Source organism: Myxocyprinus asiaticus, chromosome 5 (genome assembly GCF_019703515.2).
Source record: "Myxocyprinus asiaticus isolate MX2 ecotype Aquarium Trade chromosome 5, UBuf_Myxa_2, whole genome shotgun sequence".
Classification (NCBI taxonomy): domain Eukaryota; kingdom Metazoa; phylum Chordata; class Actinopteri; order Cypriniformes; family Catostomidae; genus Myxocyprinus; species Myxocyprinus asiaticus.
In genome coordinates this window covers 28,200,866-28,223,766 of record NC_059348.1, presented here as the reverse complement: position 1 = coordinate 28,223,766, position 22,901 = coordinate 28,200,866, and the positions used below count along the sequence as shown (strand labels likewise).

The following is a 22,901-nucleotide window of genomic DNA, read 5'->3' as shown; positions in this document are numbered from 1 at the left end:
ATTACTGCCACACCTGTTCTCAATCAAGAAATCACTTAAATAGGACCTGCCTGACAAAGTGAAGTAGACCAAAAGATCTTCAAAAGCTAGACATCATGCCGAGATCATGCCGAGAAGAAATTCAGGAACAAATGAGAAAGAAAGTAATTGAGATCTATCAGTCTGGAAAAGGTTATAAAGCCATTTCTAAAGCTTTGGGACTCCAGAGAACCACAGTGAGAGCCATTATCCACAAATGGCGAAAACATGGAACAGTGGTGAACCTTCCCAGGAGTGGCCGGCCGACCAGAATTACCCCAAGAGCGCAGCGACGACTCATCCAAGAGGTCACAAAAGATCCCACAACAACATCCAAAGAACTGCAGGCCTCACTTGCCTCAGTTAAGGTCAGTGTTCATGACTCCACCATAAGAAAGAGACTGGGCAAAAATGGCCTGCATGGCAGAGTTCCAAGACGAAAACCACTGCTGAGCAAAAAGAACATTAAGGCTCATCTCATTTTTGCCAGAAAACATCTTGATGATCCCCAAGACTTTTGGGAAAATACTCTGTGGACTGACGAGACAAAAGTTGAACTTTTTGGAAGGTGTGTGTCCCATTACATCTGGCGTAAAAGTAACACCGCATTTCAGAAAAAGAACATCATACCAACAGTAAAATATGGTGGTGGTAGTGTGATGGTCTGGGGCTGTTTTGCTGCTTCAGGACCTGGAAGACTTGCTGTGATAAATGGAACCATAAATTCTGCTGTCTACCAAAAAATCCTGAAGGAGAATGTCTGGCCATCTGTTCGTGACCTCAAGCTGAAGCGAACTTGGGTTCTGCAGCAGGACAATGATCCAAAACACACCAGCAAGTCCACCTCTGAATGGCTGAAGAAAAACAAAATGAAGACTTTGGAGTGGCCTAGTCAAAGTCCTGACCTGAATCCTATTGAGATGCTGTGGCATGACCTTAAAAAGGCAGTTCATGCTCGAAAACCCTCCAATGTGGCTGAATTACAACAATTCTGCAAAGATGAGTGGGCCAAAATTCCTCCACAGCACTGTAAAAGACTCATTGCAAGTTATCGCAAATGCTTGATTGCAGTTGTTGCTGCTAAGGGTGGCCCAACCAGTTATTAGGTTTAGGGGGCAATCACTTTTTCACACAGGGCCATGTAGGTTTGGATTTTGTTTTCCCTTAATAATAACAACCTTCATTTAAAAACTGCATTTTGTGTTTACTTGTGTTATCTTTGACTAATATTTAAACTTGTTTGATGATCTGAAACATTTAAGTGTGACAAACATGCAAAAAAATAAGAAATCAGGAAGGGGGCAAACACTTTTTCACACCACTGTAAGCCAAAGTCTGTATTATTATAAGAGGTTTGTGTTGATTTGCGTGCCCTGTAACATATAAATGACACATGGGTGTGTTTAATTCAAAAATGATGATCTCTATGACCTGTTTACCTTCCACTTTGAGAGTTTTGTAGGGCTGAAATGTGTAATAAAACAGGCTGAACTCACTTTTGAAGTCATATTATTGAAAATTCTGTTTGTAATGATCCTACTGCGTGGCCATCATTATTGTATTAAATTGAAGTGCCCTGTGAAGGCATTAATTATGCTGTTCAGAGCGCAGTATGTTTTCTCATTGCAAAACCTGATGTATAACAGCCATCATGCACTGCAAATGACGAAAAAACACATGAACTCTGATCTGACCGTTCAGACTGAGACGCATTAAGGAAAATCCGATTTTAATTGGATTCCAAATAATCTACGAATGTGGTTTGGATGAGGCTTGTAAAAATTTGGATTTAAAAGTGTTTTTGTCCTGTTCAGACTATGCATTTGGTGTTTTATGCACAGCAGTAAGCAGTTTCATATGTGATACCAATGTACAAAAACACAAAAGCTGTGTACCCATTTGAGCTGATAATATATTTGTTAAAGTGTTTACATGATTGTAGATTCAGTCCTATAAAAATGTTGCACAGTAGAGTTTAAACACAACAGTTCACAAAAACACTTTTATGAGTTAGAGAGATACATATGTTTATTATAGAATACATATTTGTCTAAAAAGAAGTGCTTGTGGACAAATTGTAACTTCACATTCGAATGAATTGGACCTATTGGATCATTTAACCTGCAATTCATCAAAATGTAGTTGTTTAACATGAGTCAGCATATACTATGAAACACAGAGGTCTGGCCATAAATTAATTCATAAGATCTGGCTGAAGAACAAACATGACATACTCTTAAATAATAAATCATATTTTATCAACTTTACTTTGAGAGAGAATTTTTTTTAAAATATATATATCTATATTTTTAACAACTATTGTTTACAAATTTTTAAAACTGAGGAGAAACATTTTGACCTGCTAAAGCCCTTTCACAATATCAACCCTCATATGAAAACAATGGTCTTAAAAAATGTCATGTTTACTTAATGCATTTAAATAAAATTTTCTTTTTGGAAAAAAAAGAGATAAAATGTCTATTCTTCCATTTTATCTATAAAGTATCATCCTATTCAGTGAGGAAAAAATGATTCCTGCAAATATTGTGAATTTGCACACAATAGCCAGTGCAGAAGCCAGATTTTTGTGTAGGTAATCATTGGCAAAAGAATAACAAACTGAGCTGATGCTGTTTGTGATTGACAGGGCTGACTCAGAGCTGTATAGAACCAAATATAATCTGGATATTTTCAGGTTCAGTTTCACATTATCACTTTTTTACAAGCCCTACAGACCCTGAACAGATGAGACACGCCAGTTTGACACGTAATTTGTTTTCGTAATTTCGTCAGTTTTCGTAATTGATTGCTTTTGTTGCCTAATGTGCATACAGTATGTGCTGACAACATTTCTGTCACAACTCCGGTGATCAATTTTACATGTGTAGATTTGACCACACTAAGCACACAACTAAGCAATTTTATATAAATATTTTATTGAAAAAGACACTATCAAATGCTCACCTAAACGGTGTGATTCATGTTTAGCAAAGTAGTGTAACCAAACTATCGGCAGAAAAGCTTAAACACGTGCTCCAGTCTGGACAACTGATGACGGCTGAATGCTGTTGCATGCGCCATTGAGCGCAGTTAAACTCACCGCTGATTGCTGAGGCTCATGCCTTCGAACACTGGCTGTGTCTCGTTTGGAAGGCTGTGTCCTCCGAAGTTCGCATTTGTCGACCGCATTTGTCGACCGCATACGTCATCGAGGCTGTCTCGTTTCAGAAAGAGCATGCAGGACACTTCGGAAGCAACCTTCGAATGTGACCTTCTTTCACGGGAATTCGGAGGATGCATGAGGTGTATCCTTCGTGGGCACTCATAACCCACAATTCTTTGCTTCAACGGAAATGTCTAAAAAAAATTACGCCAATTTGCCTGTAAATATGATGTTCAAACACAAGGAATGATAATTCCCAAGTTGAAGTACCTCAGTAGATGGGTGCAGAGTATATAATATGTATAATTATGTTAATATATAATTAAAATAAATTATTAGACTAAAAGTACACCTGTAAAATCTATTTTCTTTACTCTTTACATCATTATAACTCTCCTAAAATGTACCTCATACATTCCCTTCCAGAGGGACTTTGTTACCGTCTCACTCAAAATGCTCACACTTGTTAAAGTGTGGCGTGATGTCATAGCAACCATGTTACGTTCCGTTTCCGTTTGTCCTATGTAAGCCGTCTCATTTAAACGAGGCTTGTTTAAAGGAGGACACTCAGTATACTGCAGCCTTCAAAGAACGCATCCTACCTAGCATGCAGCCTTCCAAATGAGACACAGCCCATGTCATTAAGCACCCTACTAAAGAGCTGATGACTTAAGTCAGGTGTGTTAAATAAGGGAGACTTACAAAACATGCAGTACTTACTGCATTGCATTCAACTCAAAAAGTCGGAATTTCCAACTTCTTACTGGGACAAATACAATGGAATGCCGCTTGAAGGTGGACATCCAACTTCTTCCGAAATCTTCAACTCTTCAACAATTTTGTCGAGATGCAGGTGTGTGATGTCACGCAAACATGTTGGCTCGCAGGGAGATTTACAAAGTTAATGATAAACATGAACTTTTATTAAATAATATCCATCAATGAGTCAAATTTCCTACATTACATGACAATAAAACAGGCAGTGGCGATTTTAGGGAGTGGCCTGTGGTGGCCTGGACCACCCCTGAAATCTCATTGGCCACCCTGTGACCACCCCAGAACTGATTGGTAGTTCATCATGTTCATCAACACAAGAACGAAGAACCAATAGAAACACCTGTCAATCAAAGATGACATTTCAGGTCATTTGTTGATTTAGAGCCACACTGACCCAGGGTCAGTTTTATATTTCTGACCATTATAGTAGTGGTGGGACTGAAGCTGTGTGAGCTGATCTTTGATCAGTGGGGGGAGGGGCAGGCCGCGGGTGGCCAGGCAAGTGCCGCAGGTGGCAGGCAGCGGGCGCCAGGTCTGGAGTATAACGGTCGATCAGAAGCACGAAGCTGAGACGAGCTAGCGTCTACCTCCAACTTCCAATGAGTTGACGACGTCGATTTGTGGTCAAAAAGAAAGCTGTTATTTGAGAGGTATTTTCATCTAATCTAACGTTTAATTTATCCCGAATTTCCATGTGAATGTGAAAACATTTTTTCATTGTTACAGTAGCTAGGTTAAAGAGCACATTCAGCATGTTATCTTTATATTGACATGAAATATGAAATGCCATGTTTTCTGATTTAATGACGGAGGTGTGTAAAACATTTTACAGATGTATATGTTCAATAGCTAAAGTTATATATATGGCTAACCTGTGTGTGAAATGGAAGGGTTTGTGCTGTAACTGTACTTTAAATCTTTACATGAGTTATTTATGAGCTCTTTATGTGTATTATTGGTCAGTCAGACCAATAAAATCGTCAAAGTTTTTATACCTTATTTGACATTTTTAAATATGCAGAGGCAGGGCAAATTGCACTTAAATGCCTTTGTCAATGATTTGACTAACTATTTTATTTGGTAATATTCAAAGTAATTGAAGCTATCAGAACATGAGGAAAATAAAACTGAGTAGATACTGTAAATAGAGTTTTGTTTTTTACTGTATTCAGAGCTCAATCTGCAATTTTAGGGTTTCCAGACAGACACCTATAAGCCCTCGTAGCCAATTTCACACACTGATTTGTACCAAATTTAACAATATTTCTGCTGGACAGTGCAGTTATAGCTAATAAATGAATGAATAATTGATTGAATGATTGATTGAATTGCGCCTCAATCAGTTATCACCTGTACATGTATCTTTTTATGATTATACACTATACCTGATGTTATACGCAGATTAATTCTCTACAATGAGAATAGCTCTTAAAAATGTGTAACTGACTTTTCCTAAACAATTACTGATTTAAAAATGGATGTTATGTTAAAATAACCAGAGATTCCCAGAAACTGTAATAGGTTGAAATAGAACAGGAATAGAAAACTGTCAAATGTCAAAACAACAGTCTGATATTGAATACAAACAATTCAGTGAATGCTAACATGAGTTTAAGAATTCATTTATTCTACATGTTGAAGCAAAGCAATGCGACATTTACACATTTTGATCATGTGCCATTCATAAAGGTTCTTCCGGTATCGCCACCCCCCACACTAGGTCTGTGCCCCATCTTGGCCACCCCAGTAAAAATGTCCTGGATACGCCACTGAAACGAGTTCAACAAACTGCAGACACAGGTGGCCAAAATATGGTAAATGAAACTGTCTTTTAATAATCGTACATCTGTACAACAAATGCTAATATCGCAGCATCCTTTATCAATTTGGATGCTAGGAGACATCTCTGGTGACAATTGAACACATGCTAAGCTAACGGGAGCATAGCAGTTGTGTTTGCTTGCCTATACATCATCTTCCGAGCATCTGGCAATGGAACGCCTTTATTCCTCATCCGACTTTGAATGGAATGCAGTATATGGCCCTCCAGGAACAAGGTTCGAGGCTACACAAGTTTGAATCTGGTTTGCAACATTTTTCTGTCTCTCCTTTGTACCTAAGGGGAAAAATATCCAAAACATATGTTGCATTCATTATGTGTTATCAGGAACTTGCAGGCGCTGGTAAAGGGGATCACCCTGAGGTGCACTAAGACCAGTAAAGTGGCTAGCCGCACTGTGGTGCAGTTACCTGAGTGAAGAGTGTTTGTTCAGCATGTGAACAAAGGTATTTCCAAGAGGGGACTGTCATGACAAACTACGCTGATGTGTTGGCCATCTCGGTCCGTCTGAGGCGCACCGCAGTCTTGTGGGGAAATATACAGGGGCAGGTACAGATGAGAGATGCAGTTAATTTCATTTAAAAAGCAACATTGTTTATTTACAACACTGTAGGTTTCTGAGCATAAAAATTGCACAATATATTTGTAATATATCATATATTTAATGTATTTACAATATTTATTTACATTTATAGTTCATTACCCTCATCTCATGTGTTTGAGTCTAGTACGCAGTCACGTAGCAAATTTTTTTAATCAAAAGTGACTTACAAGTAGCAGTTAGGAGCTTTGTTCATGGTACACACTTTTCAGAGATTGCAAACCAGCAACCTTCCAGTTGCCAGTTTTGCTCTCAGTCAATACGTTGTGATGACCTTGTCTTTTGGATCTGCGTTAGGTGATCATGTAACCCCCAGTGAGCTGTGGGAGCATCTCATCAATAAGATCACATTGGTGCTAAACTCTGGCTCAGACGAGGAGAGCACCATCTGTCTAGATTCCCTACATCAGCCCGTCATCACGTACTGTGCCCACATCTTCTGCAGGCTCTGCATCTGTGAGGTCATCCACTCAGAAAAGGTCAGCATTACTTCAATATCTCAGAGGAATCCTGAAGACTCCTGTATTGTGCAGTCATTCCTGGGGACTGTTTGTTCCTGTTTCATAGAAGCAGGCTAGATGACCCCTGTGTCATGCTCAGATCAAGACCAAAGAGCTGGTGGAGTATCCTGGAGAAGAAGTGGAGACTGGATCAACCACTGGGTAGAAGTGGCGGTCAAGTTCCAAAGTAACTTTGCCACTTATGCATCTTTTGGTTATTTTCTAGGGTTCAAAGTTGATACTCTTGTGTAGCCTGACTTTTACATTTTGGCATAAAGTCTGTTCCGCACTGCAGCCAATTCTGGTCAAAACTGACATGTAAAGTGACCAACCACAGTTAATTTACTTGACATGTAGAGGTGGATGAATCTAAAATTGGATATTATATTGAGAGCCAACAGAAATATATGAACGTGTACTTAATAGTTCCTTGTTTACTTGAGAGTCTCAAACAGAGCTCTTGAAAATCAGACTTTAAAAGATTCATTACCATGTACCTTGCATCTGTGCTCTTTGTAGCAGTGTGGGAACTTGTAATGCACTGTGACTTTTTAAAATTTACAAAGCCAGCTAACCAGAATGGTACTTGCCTTGAGAAAGCTCTTCCCCTTTTTGTGCCCAGTATGCATCAGATGGTCCATGGATGTGCTGTTTGTGGGTTTCTACTAACTGGCACTAAATATAAAGTATAACTTTTGTTTTAGCATCTCAGATTCTTAATCATTTTTCTACCATCACCCATTTTTCACAGCATGTACAGTACATGGCGACAGGCAAAGGTAATGCTAGTGTATTTATATTGATTTACCACAAATGTACACCGATCAGCCACAACATTAAAACCACCTGCCTAATATTGTGTAGGTCCCCCTAGTGCTGCCAAAACGGCACCAACCAGCATCTCAGAATAGCATTCTGAGATGCTGTTCTTCTAACCACAATTGTACAGAGCAGTTATCTGAGTTACCGTAGACTTTGTCAGTTTGAACCAGTTTGGCCATTCACTGTTGACTGGGATTTTCACACAAAATAGTCTCTAGAATTTACTCCAATTGCTGCCAAAAACAAAAAACATCAAGTGAGCGGCAGTTCTGTGGACAGAAATGCCTTAATGAGAGAGTCCAACAGAGAATGGCCAGACTGGTTCTAACTGACAAAGTCTACCGTAACTCAGATAACCACTCTGTACAATTGTGGTGAGATGAATATCATCTCAGAATGCTATTTTGAGATGCGGGTTGGTGCTGTTCTGGCGGCACAAGGGGGACATACACAATATTAGGCAGGTGATTTTAATGTTGTGGCTAATTGTTTATGTACAATTGTTTATGTACCTATTGTGTTAAAAAGAGATGTATAACATTGAAACACCAGTAGATCTTAAGATGCTTTTAATTATGAGTCATTATAAGTCATATGAGTCCTTTTTTTGTTTTTTTTGTTTATGCAGGTGGACGCTTTGATGAACAACCTGTTGAAGCTGTGGAATGAAGATCCCACTGTGAAAAGTCTTGTGGTCTCTCAGTTCAGCAAGTTTCTTTTATATGATCTCTTGGGGTATCATTATCAGTCCTGTGGCTACTATAAACAAAAGAATGCACTAAATACTTAAAGCAGCATCCATTAGTGGTATTGAGCACTGAAACTTGTGGTGTCTACAGGGAATATGGATTCTCTTTCACACACTTGAATGGCTCTACGACTCAGAAAACCAGAGCAAAGGCCATTCAGGACCTTCAAGGCTCCTCTCTGGGAAGCTCCACCATCATGTTACTGTCACTCAAAGCTGGAGGGGTGTGGCTTAATCTGACCTCTGCTTCGTGTGTCTTTCTGATGGATCTAGTGAGTGAAATGTCCCAGGATTTATTTCATGTCAGCCACTGGGAGGCAGTGTTCTCATTGTTTTATTCTGAATGCTTAAATCTAATGGGAAATTAATTGACCCTAATACTAGACATGGCCACATACACAAACAACAGATTTGTTGTTTCTATTGTGTGTTCCAGGCATGGAATCCAGTAGCAGAATATCAGTGTGTTGACAGATGTCACTTCTTGCAAATGTCAGTAGTTATTTCTTCTTGCACACTATCTACATGTCTGTATAATGACAACATTCAATTTTTTTTGCCCCCCATTTTCACATTAATTACCTTTTATGCATTCAGTGTTTGTGCCTGCCAGAATAAACTTGTTCTAACCATCACAGTAAATCAAAATTCACATTTAGGTTTTTTTTTTTATTTCAGATGTTGCAGGTTGAGGGGCAGAGTTACAGGGGATTTGGAGACATTAGTAGTAGTAGTTACCATCAACAGCTACAGAGACTGCATAAACAGTAGTACAAGTTGAAACCAAGTATAGCGAAACCATTTTTGCCTTAACCTTGGTACAGGGAGTGACTGGCCAGTGAGCAAGAGTGGAGTGACCTTGGTTCACACAGTAAGAGTTACTGATGTGTATCAGAGCCAGTAATGACTATTTAGGGGAGTGGGTGTGAACAAAGAGTCTTGTAAACAGAATATCATAGATAAGGTGGGGATTAGAGACTTAAATGTGGAGTGGCAAGCAGTATACTTTGGATGTAAAAGACATTTAAATGGTTTGTTTTGGCATAGTTTGCTGTATGATGTTTTTGAATGTTTCTGATCCTCACCACACACAAAAAAAGGCAAAACTTGACATTTCTATGAACATAACATTTAAATTACAGTACTTTGAATAATAATAAAAAAGTAACTGTAGTGTCTTGTTCAGTGACAGATTGCCTTCATGGTGTCACACCACCTCAGGAAATGAGGCCAGTGGAGAAAACGCCAAGTTAGAAGTTGTGTCATTCAAATAACGGTTGCAAATCGCAGAGTGAAAGAGGTTGAATGGTCAAGCTGCATAGACAGTTGGAACTGGTATAAAAACCAGAGGATGTATATAAAGGTTTAGTTCACCCTGAAATAAAAATTATTTCCCTCATGTTGTTCCAAGCTCATTTTCTGTGAAACACAAAAGCAGATGTTAGCCTCAGTCACCATTCAATTACATTGTATGGAAAAAAAGTTGCAATGAAATTGAATGGTGACAAACTAATATACTGCTTCTGTATTCCATGAAAGAAAGTCATAAAGGGTTTCAAACAACATGGGGTTGACTAAATTTTTTTTGGGTGTACCATCCCTTCAAGTGTTTTGTTATTTCATGCCCTATATGCACCCTAGTACAAAACTATGTCTGATAATGCATTCATAGGCATCTCTCACTTCAGGAAGGAATCAAGCTTTTTTTCTATGTTTTCAAAAGAGTCCAGTCCCATGTAGTCAGCTTGGCCCTGTTCCCACTTCTGTTTCCGCTCTTGTGATGACACCTCAGAAGGGGGATGGTGGGATATGTCCATCTTCGCAACATCAGCGTGAATATCACTCTGGGGGTGGGGAAAAGAAATGTGGCAATTACAAACATAATAGGTTACATTTATTAAAAAAAAAAAAATTCCTACATACAGATTACCATTCAGCTGATGGAAATCATCCAGAAAAGACATGGGTAGCCAAATGTGCACCTCTATAGAAAGGTCTGTATGAAAGTTTCTCAATGTGAACGTGCAAACCACAACATGTTTGCATCAAGTCAACATTTAAAGCAAACCGTGTCTCTAGGATGAAATATAATATGTAAAACACAAAAGGGACACATTCATGAAACGCAAGCCGAATTAATTTGTGAAACATTCGTAAAACCATTTTTGCATAAATTGTTGCATTCATGCAACATTTAAAAACTAAACTTTGTACCTCAAATATGATGTGTTTGTATTTCATGAATGAGGCCCAGTGTTCAGCAGCACAGCTAAGTTTTTGTAAAGTCATCCAAATTTGAAGCAACCTTACCTTCTTTCGCCCAAACAAATAAGTCACACTTACAAAGGTCACTTTGTCCTAAAGCACAGCTAGTAGCATGGCTGGTAGTAATTGAGCCAAAACTCAGATTCAGTTTAGCACAACAGCTCTAAGTTGGGAAACTTGGGATAACCCAAAAATTTTTTTTTTTTTTTTTTTACAACTGCCCCAGAAATATATGGCAGAACTGAATTTCAATGAATTTTAACAAAATCAAATCAGATGGTTTTAAAGTTAAGAGAACATGATTGTACAGGATTCAGTGCATGTTATTCCAAATAAAAACAAATTGTTTTCATGTTTTATCAAAATGTAATAACTTGCTCTGCCTCTGAAACGGCATTTTTACACTGACATCATAAATCCCTCTTACCTTTTCAACCCCTTCCCTCCAATCACCTGGCTCCATTCTGGTATTAAACACGAACTTTTAACAGAATGAATTCCCAATGTAGATGTCCTGCCCAACATTTTTTCTAGTTGAATATACCATTTCACTCAAAATAATGTCAGATTACAGAAGTACTGTTTAACAAAAGGTTTTTATAACCTACAGCTATAAAATGTAGGGCTGCCCCTAATAGTAGACCAAACGTTAGTCGCCGAGAAGTCTTGGTCGACCAAGATTTGATTGGTAGATTGGTCGCAGAAAAAAAAAAAAAACACTCCACAGGAAACCAACAAACACTGGTATTAGCGCTGGTTGGATGCTAGGTGGTACTATGGGGTCATTTTCGTTAAGCAGGGTTAGGGTTAAGCCTACACAAAGCAAGACACCTTGATTTCAAACTTTGAACTTTATTTTGTATTTATTTATATTAACTAAAAATACAAATGAAACTGGAAAAGAATTAAGTGCAATTAAATGTGTGTCATCTGTGCACTCTCTACGGGTCGGGTCTTTCGTTATCGGGGAAATTACATTGTGTGCGAGTAAATTTGTTTTGCTCCCTGCTTCACGATATATATGGATCGGTGAATATTCTTGCTTTAGTGATTTTGCATTGAAAATTACATTTATTCAAAAATCTAATTGCGCACTAAACGAAACGGCAATTAAAATAATGAAATGATCAAAAAAATAATATATAAGTAACCACCTTTCCATTTACCATCAGGCAAGTATCCATCTAAACATGCAGGCAGAAAATTACTTACACAAATGAAGGCATAAAAACAATTGTAAATGTAAACAATTATAATGTTAATAATCACTGAAATATAAATCATGGTATTTTATGTTTTAAATCACAGATGTATAGGCTGCAGAGTTGGTCACAATGAACAGCTGTGGAAATAAAATGAACTGAACTCAACACTCCTGAGCTGAGATGTCTGAGGTCATTTACAGCACTCAAACAATACTGTTCTTGCAAAAAAATATATATTTTTTTTGTTTCTGTCTACTGAAAAAAAAGTGTGAGAACCTTTTACATGCACGTGTTCCACGAGACTGCATTCCTCCGTACAAACGTGTCATACATGCGCATAGACGGCTTTTCTGTCATCTGTTCTTAATAATATAAGTGTTTCTTCAAGCACGTGTCTTCTGGCAAATTATTTGTAATATTAATTTGATAATAATAATCATAATAATAGCCTAATAATAATTTAATACATTAATGGGAAAACAAGCCAAATATTGTCTTGACATCGTCAAAGGCATCAGCTATTGGCCATCGTCGATCCCCGAGATAACAGTCTGTCGCACAACCCTAATGTGCATTTCTCTCTATAAATTAATAATGTTCAGACAGTCTCCTTGCTGGTTTTCCCAACACATTCAGAATCATTACTGCTTTTGCCGGTGTCGCTGCGGCTCGCTTCGTGCGTGCACTTGTAAAATTTATATTTTAAAGGCTCGTTATTACGGTTTAGTATTTTTCTATAATGTAGAACAGTGTTAGCAATGTTACTTAAAACATTCTTTCTCAGCTCTGGAACTCAAACCATTTTCTGATGCTCCCCCAAAATAAATATGTATGTAATTAAATTAATATCATAAACGTGCGACAACTAGTCGACTAATGACTTAATCTAATGACTACTAGTCGACTAGGGAAATCTCTGGTCAGGGGCAGCCATAATAAAATATTTTAAAAAAAAATTTTTTTAAAACACAATACTGGCCAAAAATGGTCCATATGATGATTATACTAATCTCAGCAATGCAGCCAATTCTGTGAAACCTCTGCTTACCTCCGTGCATCCGGAATTGAAGGGCTGGTCACCATACTCTTCTTTCATGAGGGGGAATACTGAAGAAGAGAAAAGGTCCCACCACTGAAGCAAGTAGTTGGGGTGCATGTCAGAAGCATCCTGGGACTGTCCTTTTATTGCTTTGCTTGTTGTGTCATAACTATAATCCCACGGTTTGACTTTGCCAAGGAAATGTACTACCTTGGCATCATGGCCATATCTAGGAGCAAAAGGAATGATCAGATGGCTGCGACTCAAATTACTCAGATTCAGCAATTACATTCTAACCAACTGGAAGTGTTAAAGAGAGGCCTGCCAATTAGGTGTCACATGTATTATTCCAAAGTATACATGTGTAATATGTTTGTTAAAATCACCTGAGAAAATCCCAAAATTTAATAAAAAGCAGATAAGCTGCAGGTATGTTCAACAAGACAGTTGCCTGTATGTGGCATACAGGCACATTATGAATTATAAACTGGGCATTATAAATTAGATCCTAATAGGAGCTTGACTGACTGGAGAACAGTAATACTGTTGCTAGTAGAAGAGAGATCATGTAACAATCTGTTCAAAATGACATTTAGCTGGTGTAAAGACCCCTAAAATAGCCACACTATTTTCAGAGGCCAGCATATATTTGGTGGATGTTGAGGTGCAAGGCCAAAAATAAAGAGGAATCGTGGTGCCTTTTCATCTCTGGTTACAGTGTCACAGCACAACTACAAACTTTGATTTCATGGGATTTAAAAAAAAAAAGGACCTAATGTGGATCTATTAAATGTTCAGGACACCATTTATTTGAAATGTACACTTACTGCTTGAATGCCGGAAGATAGGTGTAGATGGAAATGCTGCTGAGGTTGTAAATGAAAGGAAGGTGTTTTGAAATGTCTGCTGTTGCCCAATCATTGAAGAAGCTGTTGAGAACTCCCTGATCACCACCTGTTGAAAAAGCAGCAGACAACAAAAAAAATTCACATACTGCAAGGTGTTTGGGCACACACAAACCAAGTTTCAGGTGCTTGCTATGAAGAATTTATAGAGAAGGTTCTAATCATCAAACAGATGAAGCAATCCGTAGTTCACCAGTAAGCAAAATGAGTCTTTGATGGAGGGTATTTATGGAGATTTTGGGACAATTAGGAGCACACTCAAAAAGGAAAGTGTCATTATAAATCATACAAATTGGTCAAGCAGTTCACATTTAGCACGATTTAGGCATTTTATTGACAGTAGCTTTTGTAAGAACGCATCTGTGAAGAACATAAATGTTACTTTCACATCCAGGTTTTTCTAATCACCAAGGTTAAGCAAACATGTGAGAAGAGAAAACTGAAGTCCAGCTGACCTCATAATCAGTGAACATGACACTGTGCAAACACAGTTACATACGAAAAGCACAAGATGTCCGATACATGACAATACTAAGACAAAGTTTACAGGGGCAGAGCTCAACTTTTTGGCATGTAGGTCAATATGAGAAAACCTGGGTTAAGTTCAAGCTCTAGAAACAGTACAGCTGTTTACTACTGTACCAAAGGAACATGTGCATGTCCTGATATATTAGCTGTGCTTTTAAAAGATTGTTTATAAGCTTAGTCTCACTGTAAAGTAAAAAAAAAAAATTTAAGGGACCAGTAATTTTTTTTTTTTTTTTGTGGTATTCAACATTATACCACAAATGCTATCGATTGAGCTTAAAGGAATTGTTCACCCAAAAATAAAAATTCTCTCATTTACTCACCCTCATGCCATCCCAGATGTGTATGACTTTCATCTGCTGAACACAAAGATTTTTAGATGAATATCTCAGCTCTGTAGGTCCATACAATGCAACAGAATGGGTGCCAAAATTTAAAAGCTCCAAAATCCACATAAGGGCAACATAAGTACTCCAGATGACTCCAGTGGTTTAATTAATGCCTTCTGAAGTGATATGATAGGTGTGGGTGGAAAGAGATCAATATTTTAGTCATTTTTTTACTATAAATTTTCCTCCTTGCTCAGTCAAACTCCACTTCAGTTTCAAGGCTCGTTTGAGATCCCAAACGCCTCACCTTGAAAGTAGATGGCTGCAGTCAGTGGAGGAGTGAAATACGTGCTGTCAAGTTGGACAATTCTCACTTCTCGTGGTGGATCAGACACCTACGAGATCAAAAGGCAGATATCCAGGGATTCACGTTCATGCGCTGTTGCTGACAAAGTAGATTTAAAATTAAATGAAAGATATTCAATGTACTTATTTAATTTCACCAATAAGACGTGTCTTTCCATCCATTTTTAGTTTAATAAAAAGACATGTATTTTAGATATTTCAGAAATACGATACCAATCACATACAGAGATCGAATTGTCAGAGTGTTGGGAATATTCACATAATGTATACACTTAAAACATGATATTAGAGATAAATCTAATTTTTCTTAGAAGAGAGCAAAACATCACGGTTGTTTAATCCAATGAGTATTAAGCCGTGTCGTCAGCAAGTAATTTCCCATCATGCTTGCAGTTTGCGCATCTGGAAAAATCCAACTGCGCCGCCTGGCTCTTACAACTGCGCGCACCTGGATCCCACAAGACTTTTTTGGCATGCGTCACCATGACATCACAGCAAGTAGGACAGGTTGCTAACCAGCATGCACCTGCTGCTGATCACCAGTGATCGGTTATGTGCAGAACTAGCTCATCTCAAACGAGCCTACACTCTCCCATTCTTCAACTGTTTTTGGTGATTCAGTCTTTATGCACGTCGCCCCCTATTGGGCAGAGGAGAATTTATGATAAAAATGACAAATATTGATCCGTTTCTCACCCACACCCATCATATAGTGTCTGACCACATGAATTTAACCACTGGAATTATATGGATTACTTTTATGCTCCCTTTATGAGTTTCAAAATTTTGACACCCATTCACTTCCATTGTGTGGACCTACAGAGCTGAATTTCTTTTAAAATCTTAATTTGTGTTCCACAGAAGAAAGAAAATCATACACAACTGGGATGCCAGGAGGGTGAGTAAATCATGAGAATTTTCATTTTTGGGTGAACTATCCCTTTAACTTGTCCTGAACCTGGAATGTTCCTTTAAAGCTCCATTACAGCATGTTAAACCAGGACTCGGACATGCCCAGATGCTCAGAGATAGACCACAGGCTTTATGGCATGGTGACAAGGGACCAATCACACCAGAAGTCAATACCCTCTGTATGTTGTGCCATATATAAACAGAAAGATAACAAACGTAAGGCAATAGTGGTCTTTAAACTCTGTGACACTGAAGTGCAACAGAAATATGATACCCTCCAAGACCTTCAGTACAGAGGCTTGCCTTCTGGGACTGAATACTTTGTACATGATTAGGTCTCTTGACTAAACGCAAACTATAGAAGATTCCTCTTTAAAAGATACCAAACCGGTGCACAAAGTAATTAGGACATGGTCAGAGGAAAACACAGACAAGCTCAAAGCATGCTTTGATTGTGGGTTGTGTTTTTGGAGGATAATATAGACGATACCACAATAGTTACGACAGAATATATAAACTTTTGTACACAGACAGTAATACCAACTTGGACAGTGAAAATGAATCCAAATAATAAGAGCTATGTTACTATCAAGCAGCTGATTAAAAGGGGAAAAAAAAAAAAAAAGGCTTTTAAAAACAAAGATCACAATGAATTTAAATCAAGTAAAGAGGGAACTGAAATGTGAATTGTGGAAAGCAAAACAAGTCCATAGGCAAAAATTGGAGAAAGACATAGGCTGTGGTAACTCTAAAGGAGTATAGAGTACTATGAAATGCATGGTAGGAATGGCAGAGACTAGGAAACAGATTGTTGTGGAGAATTAAACTGAATTTTCAAATCAGTTGAATGACTTCAATAGGTTCAAATTAGTAGGTACAAATGAAAAATGTCAATATGTTGAGGGATGTCTCCCTGGTGGATGTACAGAAAAGTAGAAATCAGTGTGGTAGATGTAAGGAATACTTTCCATCATTTGCAAACAAAGGCAACAGGTCCAGACAATCTACCCGCATCCACTTTAAAAACGTTTGCCTCAGAATTGGCTCCTGTGTGGCAGAAGATTATTCAGCGGTCACTGGATGAACACGTTATTCCAGCCATTTGGAAAATGTCATATCACGCCCATACCAAAAAAATCATCACCTGAGGAGGAGAAAGACTATAGACCAATAGCCCTTACCTCCATTTTAATGAAAGTGCTAGAGAAAATTGAAGTAAAACTTCGTCACATCACTGAGCGACATCCTAGATCCATATAAATTTGCATACAAAAGCAGGCCGCAGTCCTGAAAATGCTATCATTACTCTGACACATTTAGTGAGCAAACACCTAGACCTAGACAGGTCACAGTCTACTTCTTTTACTTGACTTTTCATCTGCTTTCAATACCATAAAACCTGATATTCTGTTGTCAAAAATTATGGATCTCAAGGTTAATCCTTACATGATATTCTGATATTTTAGCTTTCTGATTAACAGAATACAGCCAGTTAAGATTAACAGCCTTTCTTCTTGTATTATAACAAACTGTGGGGTGCCACAGGAATGTGTTGGCTCACCATTATGGTTCATTTTATATTCTAATGATTGCATTACTAGTACACCAACCCAATTCCTCTTAAAATATTCTTTGGTATCCCTTATGGATAGGGATGCTGACTTACAACTGTATCAGGAGGAGGTGGACAGACTTGTAGCATGGTGTGATAATTTCTTAATTGTGAACACATAAAACTGAAGAAATTGTCTTTGGTTTACAAGAGGATAAATAACCCCCAGCCGTTTCCATCCACAATAAGACAATTAAGCAGGCTGCATCATAAGTATTTAGATGTCCACCTGGACTGTAATATATTGTGGAATGATCACATTAACTATATATGCAATAAAGTGCAGCAGCATATTTACTTAAGACTGGAGGTCTTTGTGTCAGCAAACAAATTTTGTTGTTTTATCGTGCAGTCATTCGTAGCATTTTGCTCCATGCGTTGGCAGCATGGTACAATATTATTACAGTAAGCTTTACAGCTTGGGGCAAAATTAAACCGACTCCTCGATGTGTGCTCAAAGCTTGTAGGACACCCTGTTTTAGAGATATTTTGGCATAATCACGAGCAGAGGGTACTTCGAATAGCATGTAACATCACTGGTGATAGCCAACATGTGCTTCACAACGAGTATAAACTTCTGCCATCAGGAAGGAGGTATAGGATGCCCAGACACAGACTTAAATTAAAGTGTACTTTCATTCCAACATCCACTGGACTGCTCCGTGACAAAGGCTTTGTTCTGTGAAACCGAGATGTTGCACTGGTAATAATGTTGTGACTTGTATAATAGACAACAATATGTCATACAAATGTCCTGTACTGTATAATTACCTCGTTGATGTATGCTGATGATATGTCGTATTAATGAACTGTGTATATATTCATTTAGTTATTGTATGTTTGGATGATAACTGTAATTCCGATGCAAAGCATATTTCAGAGGAATCGGACAATAAAAAGTATTAACTTAACAGTAATAAAAAGCAATTTGGTAAAAGTCATAAGGGACTAGCTGGAGTCTCATTTGAGAGGCCTTTGTTTACTTCATCCCACACAAAGACTAGGAATAACTCCCTCAGGCTGAGAGGTGCACCCAAAAAAAATAAGAAATCACAGAGCTGCCTTGTGTTCAGCCTACACGCCAGAAAAAGAACTTAGTCATGGCCATGTTTAGCTCAAGCAAGTTTGTGCAACTTTCACAACTCAGTGTTTTGATATCTTATACCAGCTGTAAAAAAAAAAATCCTATACTTCATACAGCCTGTTTTTTGTCCTAAAGAATATCAAAATATCTGGTAAAACACATTTTCCCAAAATATCTCAGTTATGCAAACCTCCATTTAAACACATAGTTCACCCTTAAATGAAAATTCTAAGCCATAAAGGCCCCAAGTATACTTTGGTTGTCCACACTGCTGATCGGAACACTCAACAGTATGCACATTTCGTCATCAGCACAATCTGCGTGGACGGTCCGAGTGTGGCCCAGATTTTCGACACTCAGACTGTCTTAAGCCCGTTCACATTGTCAGTGATTTTGTTGCTGGATGCGACAGGAGACCATTCATTTTCAATTAGAGCTGGCAACTTCCAGCATCAAGCGACCGTTGGCGACAGGATGTGGGTGTGACAAGAGACAAGTTGAGAAAAGTTTAACTTTATGCAAATGAGGAGCGATATCGCACAGCGACAGCCACTCAATTTCACTCATTTATATCATGTTTCTGTAACCACTTACATGGATATAATAAAACGATGCGTGGAAGACAGTCAGAAATTGAGTTTGATTGATACATTGAAAGATCAATCTTTGTGTTGATATAATGCATCGAGTATTGCTGCAGTTTATAATGCTTACCGATTCCAGAATGCTCATTGTTAGAGGGAAGTAAACAGATTTCTTATCAAATTGGATAATGTACCAGAAATGTCAACATTGTTCATGTATGAAATAAACTCACTCACAATCTTAATCTTGTTCATGATAGGATGTATTGAGCACAGCTGTAGTTCATATAATAGCACTCTCCCCTGCAGAATGTTCATTATTAGAGGCAAAATAAATAATTCTTTGTCAAATAAGAATAAAATATTTATTTTACTAGTAGTCTAGCTCATCTATGATCAGATTTTCTAAAGCTATGGCCAGTTGTGCAGCCAATCAATAACGTTAGAGCAACAGCAGTAGGATCGCCCAATAGCGACAAGAAATACGGAGACTAGCGACATTGTGTACTGGGCTTGAGTCTCTGTGCATCAGTGCATTTGTACTAGCTTACGGTCAAAAGAGTATCCTTTGAAAGGCTAAGCACTCGACCATGTGAGAGACATCCTGGAACACAGGAAAACTAAGTATACCAGAGCCTTCAGTTCCTAATCATTTTCATTATATGAAGAAGAGAAATTTTTTTACATTTCTTTTAAACTTCTCATGTTCCACATAAGAAAGAGTAAATGATGATAATTTTCCATTTTAGGGTGAACTAACCCTTTAAATGCTTGTTCCAGTTCACACTAAAAACAGAGACATTAAAATATCAACTATTGTGTCTCAACAAATGTAATACAAAGACTAAAGACAGCCACTCACCATCAAAGCTGCCATTCTCTGAGCAGGTGGAGAGAAGCTTCCCATACGTCTCGTTGGAAGGGCGGAAAACAAACACACCAGAGTTGAAGCAATCAGGCCAGCCGGGATCTGGTGCAGCAGAGAACTCTTCTCTCTCAAACAATTCATCTATATTAGACAAAACCTGGGAGACGAGAGGGGAAAAACACCATTGGCATACCCCATAAAGATCATAAACTTCATAAGCAGCGCTAAGAGACAACACTCACTAAAGTATCTGCATCCATAAACACGCATTTGGAGTACTCTGTAAGGGTCCAGCAGTGGAGTTTGGTGAAAGTGACACCCAAGTTGGGTCTTTTCATCATGGCCAAGTGTGCCATGTCCCCACTGTCCAGCAAGTCCACCAGCCTGACCTCATCATAGATTTTATGAAGCACTGCTCTGCAACGCACCACACAGAACCCAAAGTGAGACTGACTGATCAATAGATCACATTTCAGCAGCATGCACAAAAACAAAAGCCCTTTGTGACAAGAGCACAGGAAAATTTTAATCAGTACATAACCCAGTGATTTACTTGCACTGTGCCACAAAACATTGCAGACAATCTACCTGGAGGGTTCCGAGACATGGGGGCCAATCAGAGCCACAAGTTTTCTGGATGTGCTGTGGTTCCTTAAAGACTTGCCAAGTACCATTGCTCCTTTGGCATAGTTGTCAGTTGTAGCAAGTGTGACAAAAGCCTGGTCTGTATTAACACACACACACACACACACACACAATCATCATTAGTAAATTATAATATTTGCAGCATTATTGCATCTTTCTAATGTTTGTGTATAAGCATCCATTAACAAAAATGACAACTTTTCCTAAAGAGAGAACGTGTTTATCAAAATAAATAAATACAAAAAATGATTTAAATGATTACTTGGCAAGTCATTTGTTTTTCACATGGTTTCTTCAAGTATTCATTTCATTCATTCATTCAGACACATTTATTTGGTGATGTCAGTACACCTGCTTAATCTATTTAATAATGAATAAATACAACCCACTGTTAGCCTTGATGGGTGGAAAATAACACAAAACTTGGTCACAGACAAAAAAAGAGAAAAGACAATAAGAGTGGGAAAAGGCAAAGTATTTTGTCTTGCATGCGAATGACGCTTTTGTGAATATTTGCGTTAGTTTTAAAACACAAGTGATGGACTACCGTATGTTAGATAAAGCTAACAGTGAAAAAGCGCCAGCAAGGTTTTATAAAACCGCACATTTTCCGTATTCGCCAAATTGCACTGCCGCACTAAACGCAATCTGAAGCAGCTCGTCCTGCATACGTGCCAGTGTACGGTGCGGTGGACATTGCGTAGCAAACAGTTGCTCACACTGCTGCGTATGAGGGGTGAAAAGGCCCTTACGCAACACACAAACTACACTGCACTGCACCGTATATATATCGCCAAATATTACAGGACAGCACAGGTTATCTATAATGTCCAGCAACTTCCGATGCAAATCATTTGCTTTGCCGTGTTTAGCCCTTGCTGCTTACGCATTTGTAACTGCAGTTTCCTTCGTTTGATATGCATACGCGATATATGGCGGTCCATAACGTTGCCTACCTGCCATGATTCACGTAACACAGCCAGACCGAGAATGATTGAGTCTCCGTGGGAAACGATGGGAGAGATCCAGCGTGTTGTCTGACGGGATTTTATAGAGATATGACTTTCAGTTGGTCACATGACCTCTGACAACAGACACGCCCACCAAAGTTACCACAGTTTCCGCTTTAGACAGCCGTGTCTCGTTTCGTAGGCTGCGTGCTAGGTAGGACGCGTCCTTTGAAGGCTGCAGTATACCGAGTGTCCTCCTTTAAACAAGTCTCGTTTAAACGAGACGGTCTTCATAGGACAAACGGAAACGGAACGTAACATGGTTGCTATGACAGCACGCCACTCTTTAACACTCTTTTCAGTGAGAAGGGAACAAATTCCCTTTAGAAGGGAATGTATGAGGTAAATTTGTCAAATAATGATGTAAAGAGAAAAGACAATAGATTTTACAGGTGTACTTTTAGTCTAATACTTTATTTTAATTATATATTAATATAATTATACATATTATATACTCTACACCTATCTTCTGAGGTACAAGTAATTAACACTACTTACGTTTGAATCATATTTACGGGCAAATTGGCGTCTTTTTTTTAGACATTTCCGTTCAAGCAAAGAATTGTGGGTTGTTAGTGCCCACGAAGGATACACCTCATGCATCCTCCGAATTCCTGTGAAAGAAGGTCGCATTCTAAGGCTTCATTCGGAGTGTCCTGCTCGCTTTTCTGAAACTGGCAGCCTCGATGACGTATGCGGACGCTTCCTTCCAAACGAGACAAAGCTACTCCTTGTATCAGTGAGTTCATTGTGATCATTTGTATGTATATTTTGTTGTAAGTGTTCTTGTTCTGTAATAATAATAATAATAAAAAAAAGATATAAAAAAAAAAATAAAAAAACAAAGCTACTCCTTGCTGCAGACTTTAGCGCGTTGACGTGGATCTATTTATTTTTTATTTATTTTATTTAAATTTTTTTTTTGACGTGGATCGAATCCCATGCGTATTGGATATTAGTGACGTAGTGGATGTTTTAATGCGCATGCGTATTCAAATTATAATGTTTTGTTTTATTACTGTAGCGCACTTAACGGTCATTAATACAGTATACATTCATTTAACACACACACACACACAC

At 38.3% G+C, this 22,901-nt stretch overlaps 1 protein-coding gene and 1 pseudogene across 1 annotated transcript; one reads left to right on the top strand and one right to left on the bottom strand.

Moving 5' to 3' along the window:
- Positions 1 to 6,668: 6,668 nt before the first annotated feature.
- Positions 6,669 to 9,250, top strand: LOC127441163 (helicase-like transcription factor; annotated as a pseudogene).
- Positions 9,124 to 21,924, bottom strand: gyg1a (glycogenin 1a). Its single transcript, XM_051698142.1, has 7 exons — positions 21,768 to 21,924; positions 20,755 to 20,890; positions 20,409 to 20,583; positions 20,161 to 20,323; positions 13,806 to 13,932; positions 12,988 to 13,207; positions 9,124 to 10,313 (listed from the first exon to the last, which is right to left on the bottom strand). The coding sequence occupies exons 1-7, from the start codon at positions 21,772 to 21,774 to the stop codon at positions 10,149 to 10,151; spliced, it is 993 nt and encodes a 330-aa protein (XP_051554102.1). The 5' UTR covers positions 21,775 to 21,924; the 3' UTR covers positions 9,124 to 10,148.
- Between the last annotated feature and the right edge of the window lie 977 nt (positions 21,925 to 22,901).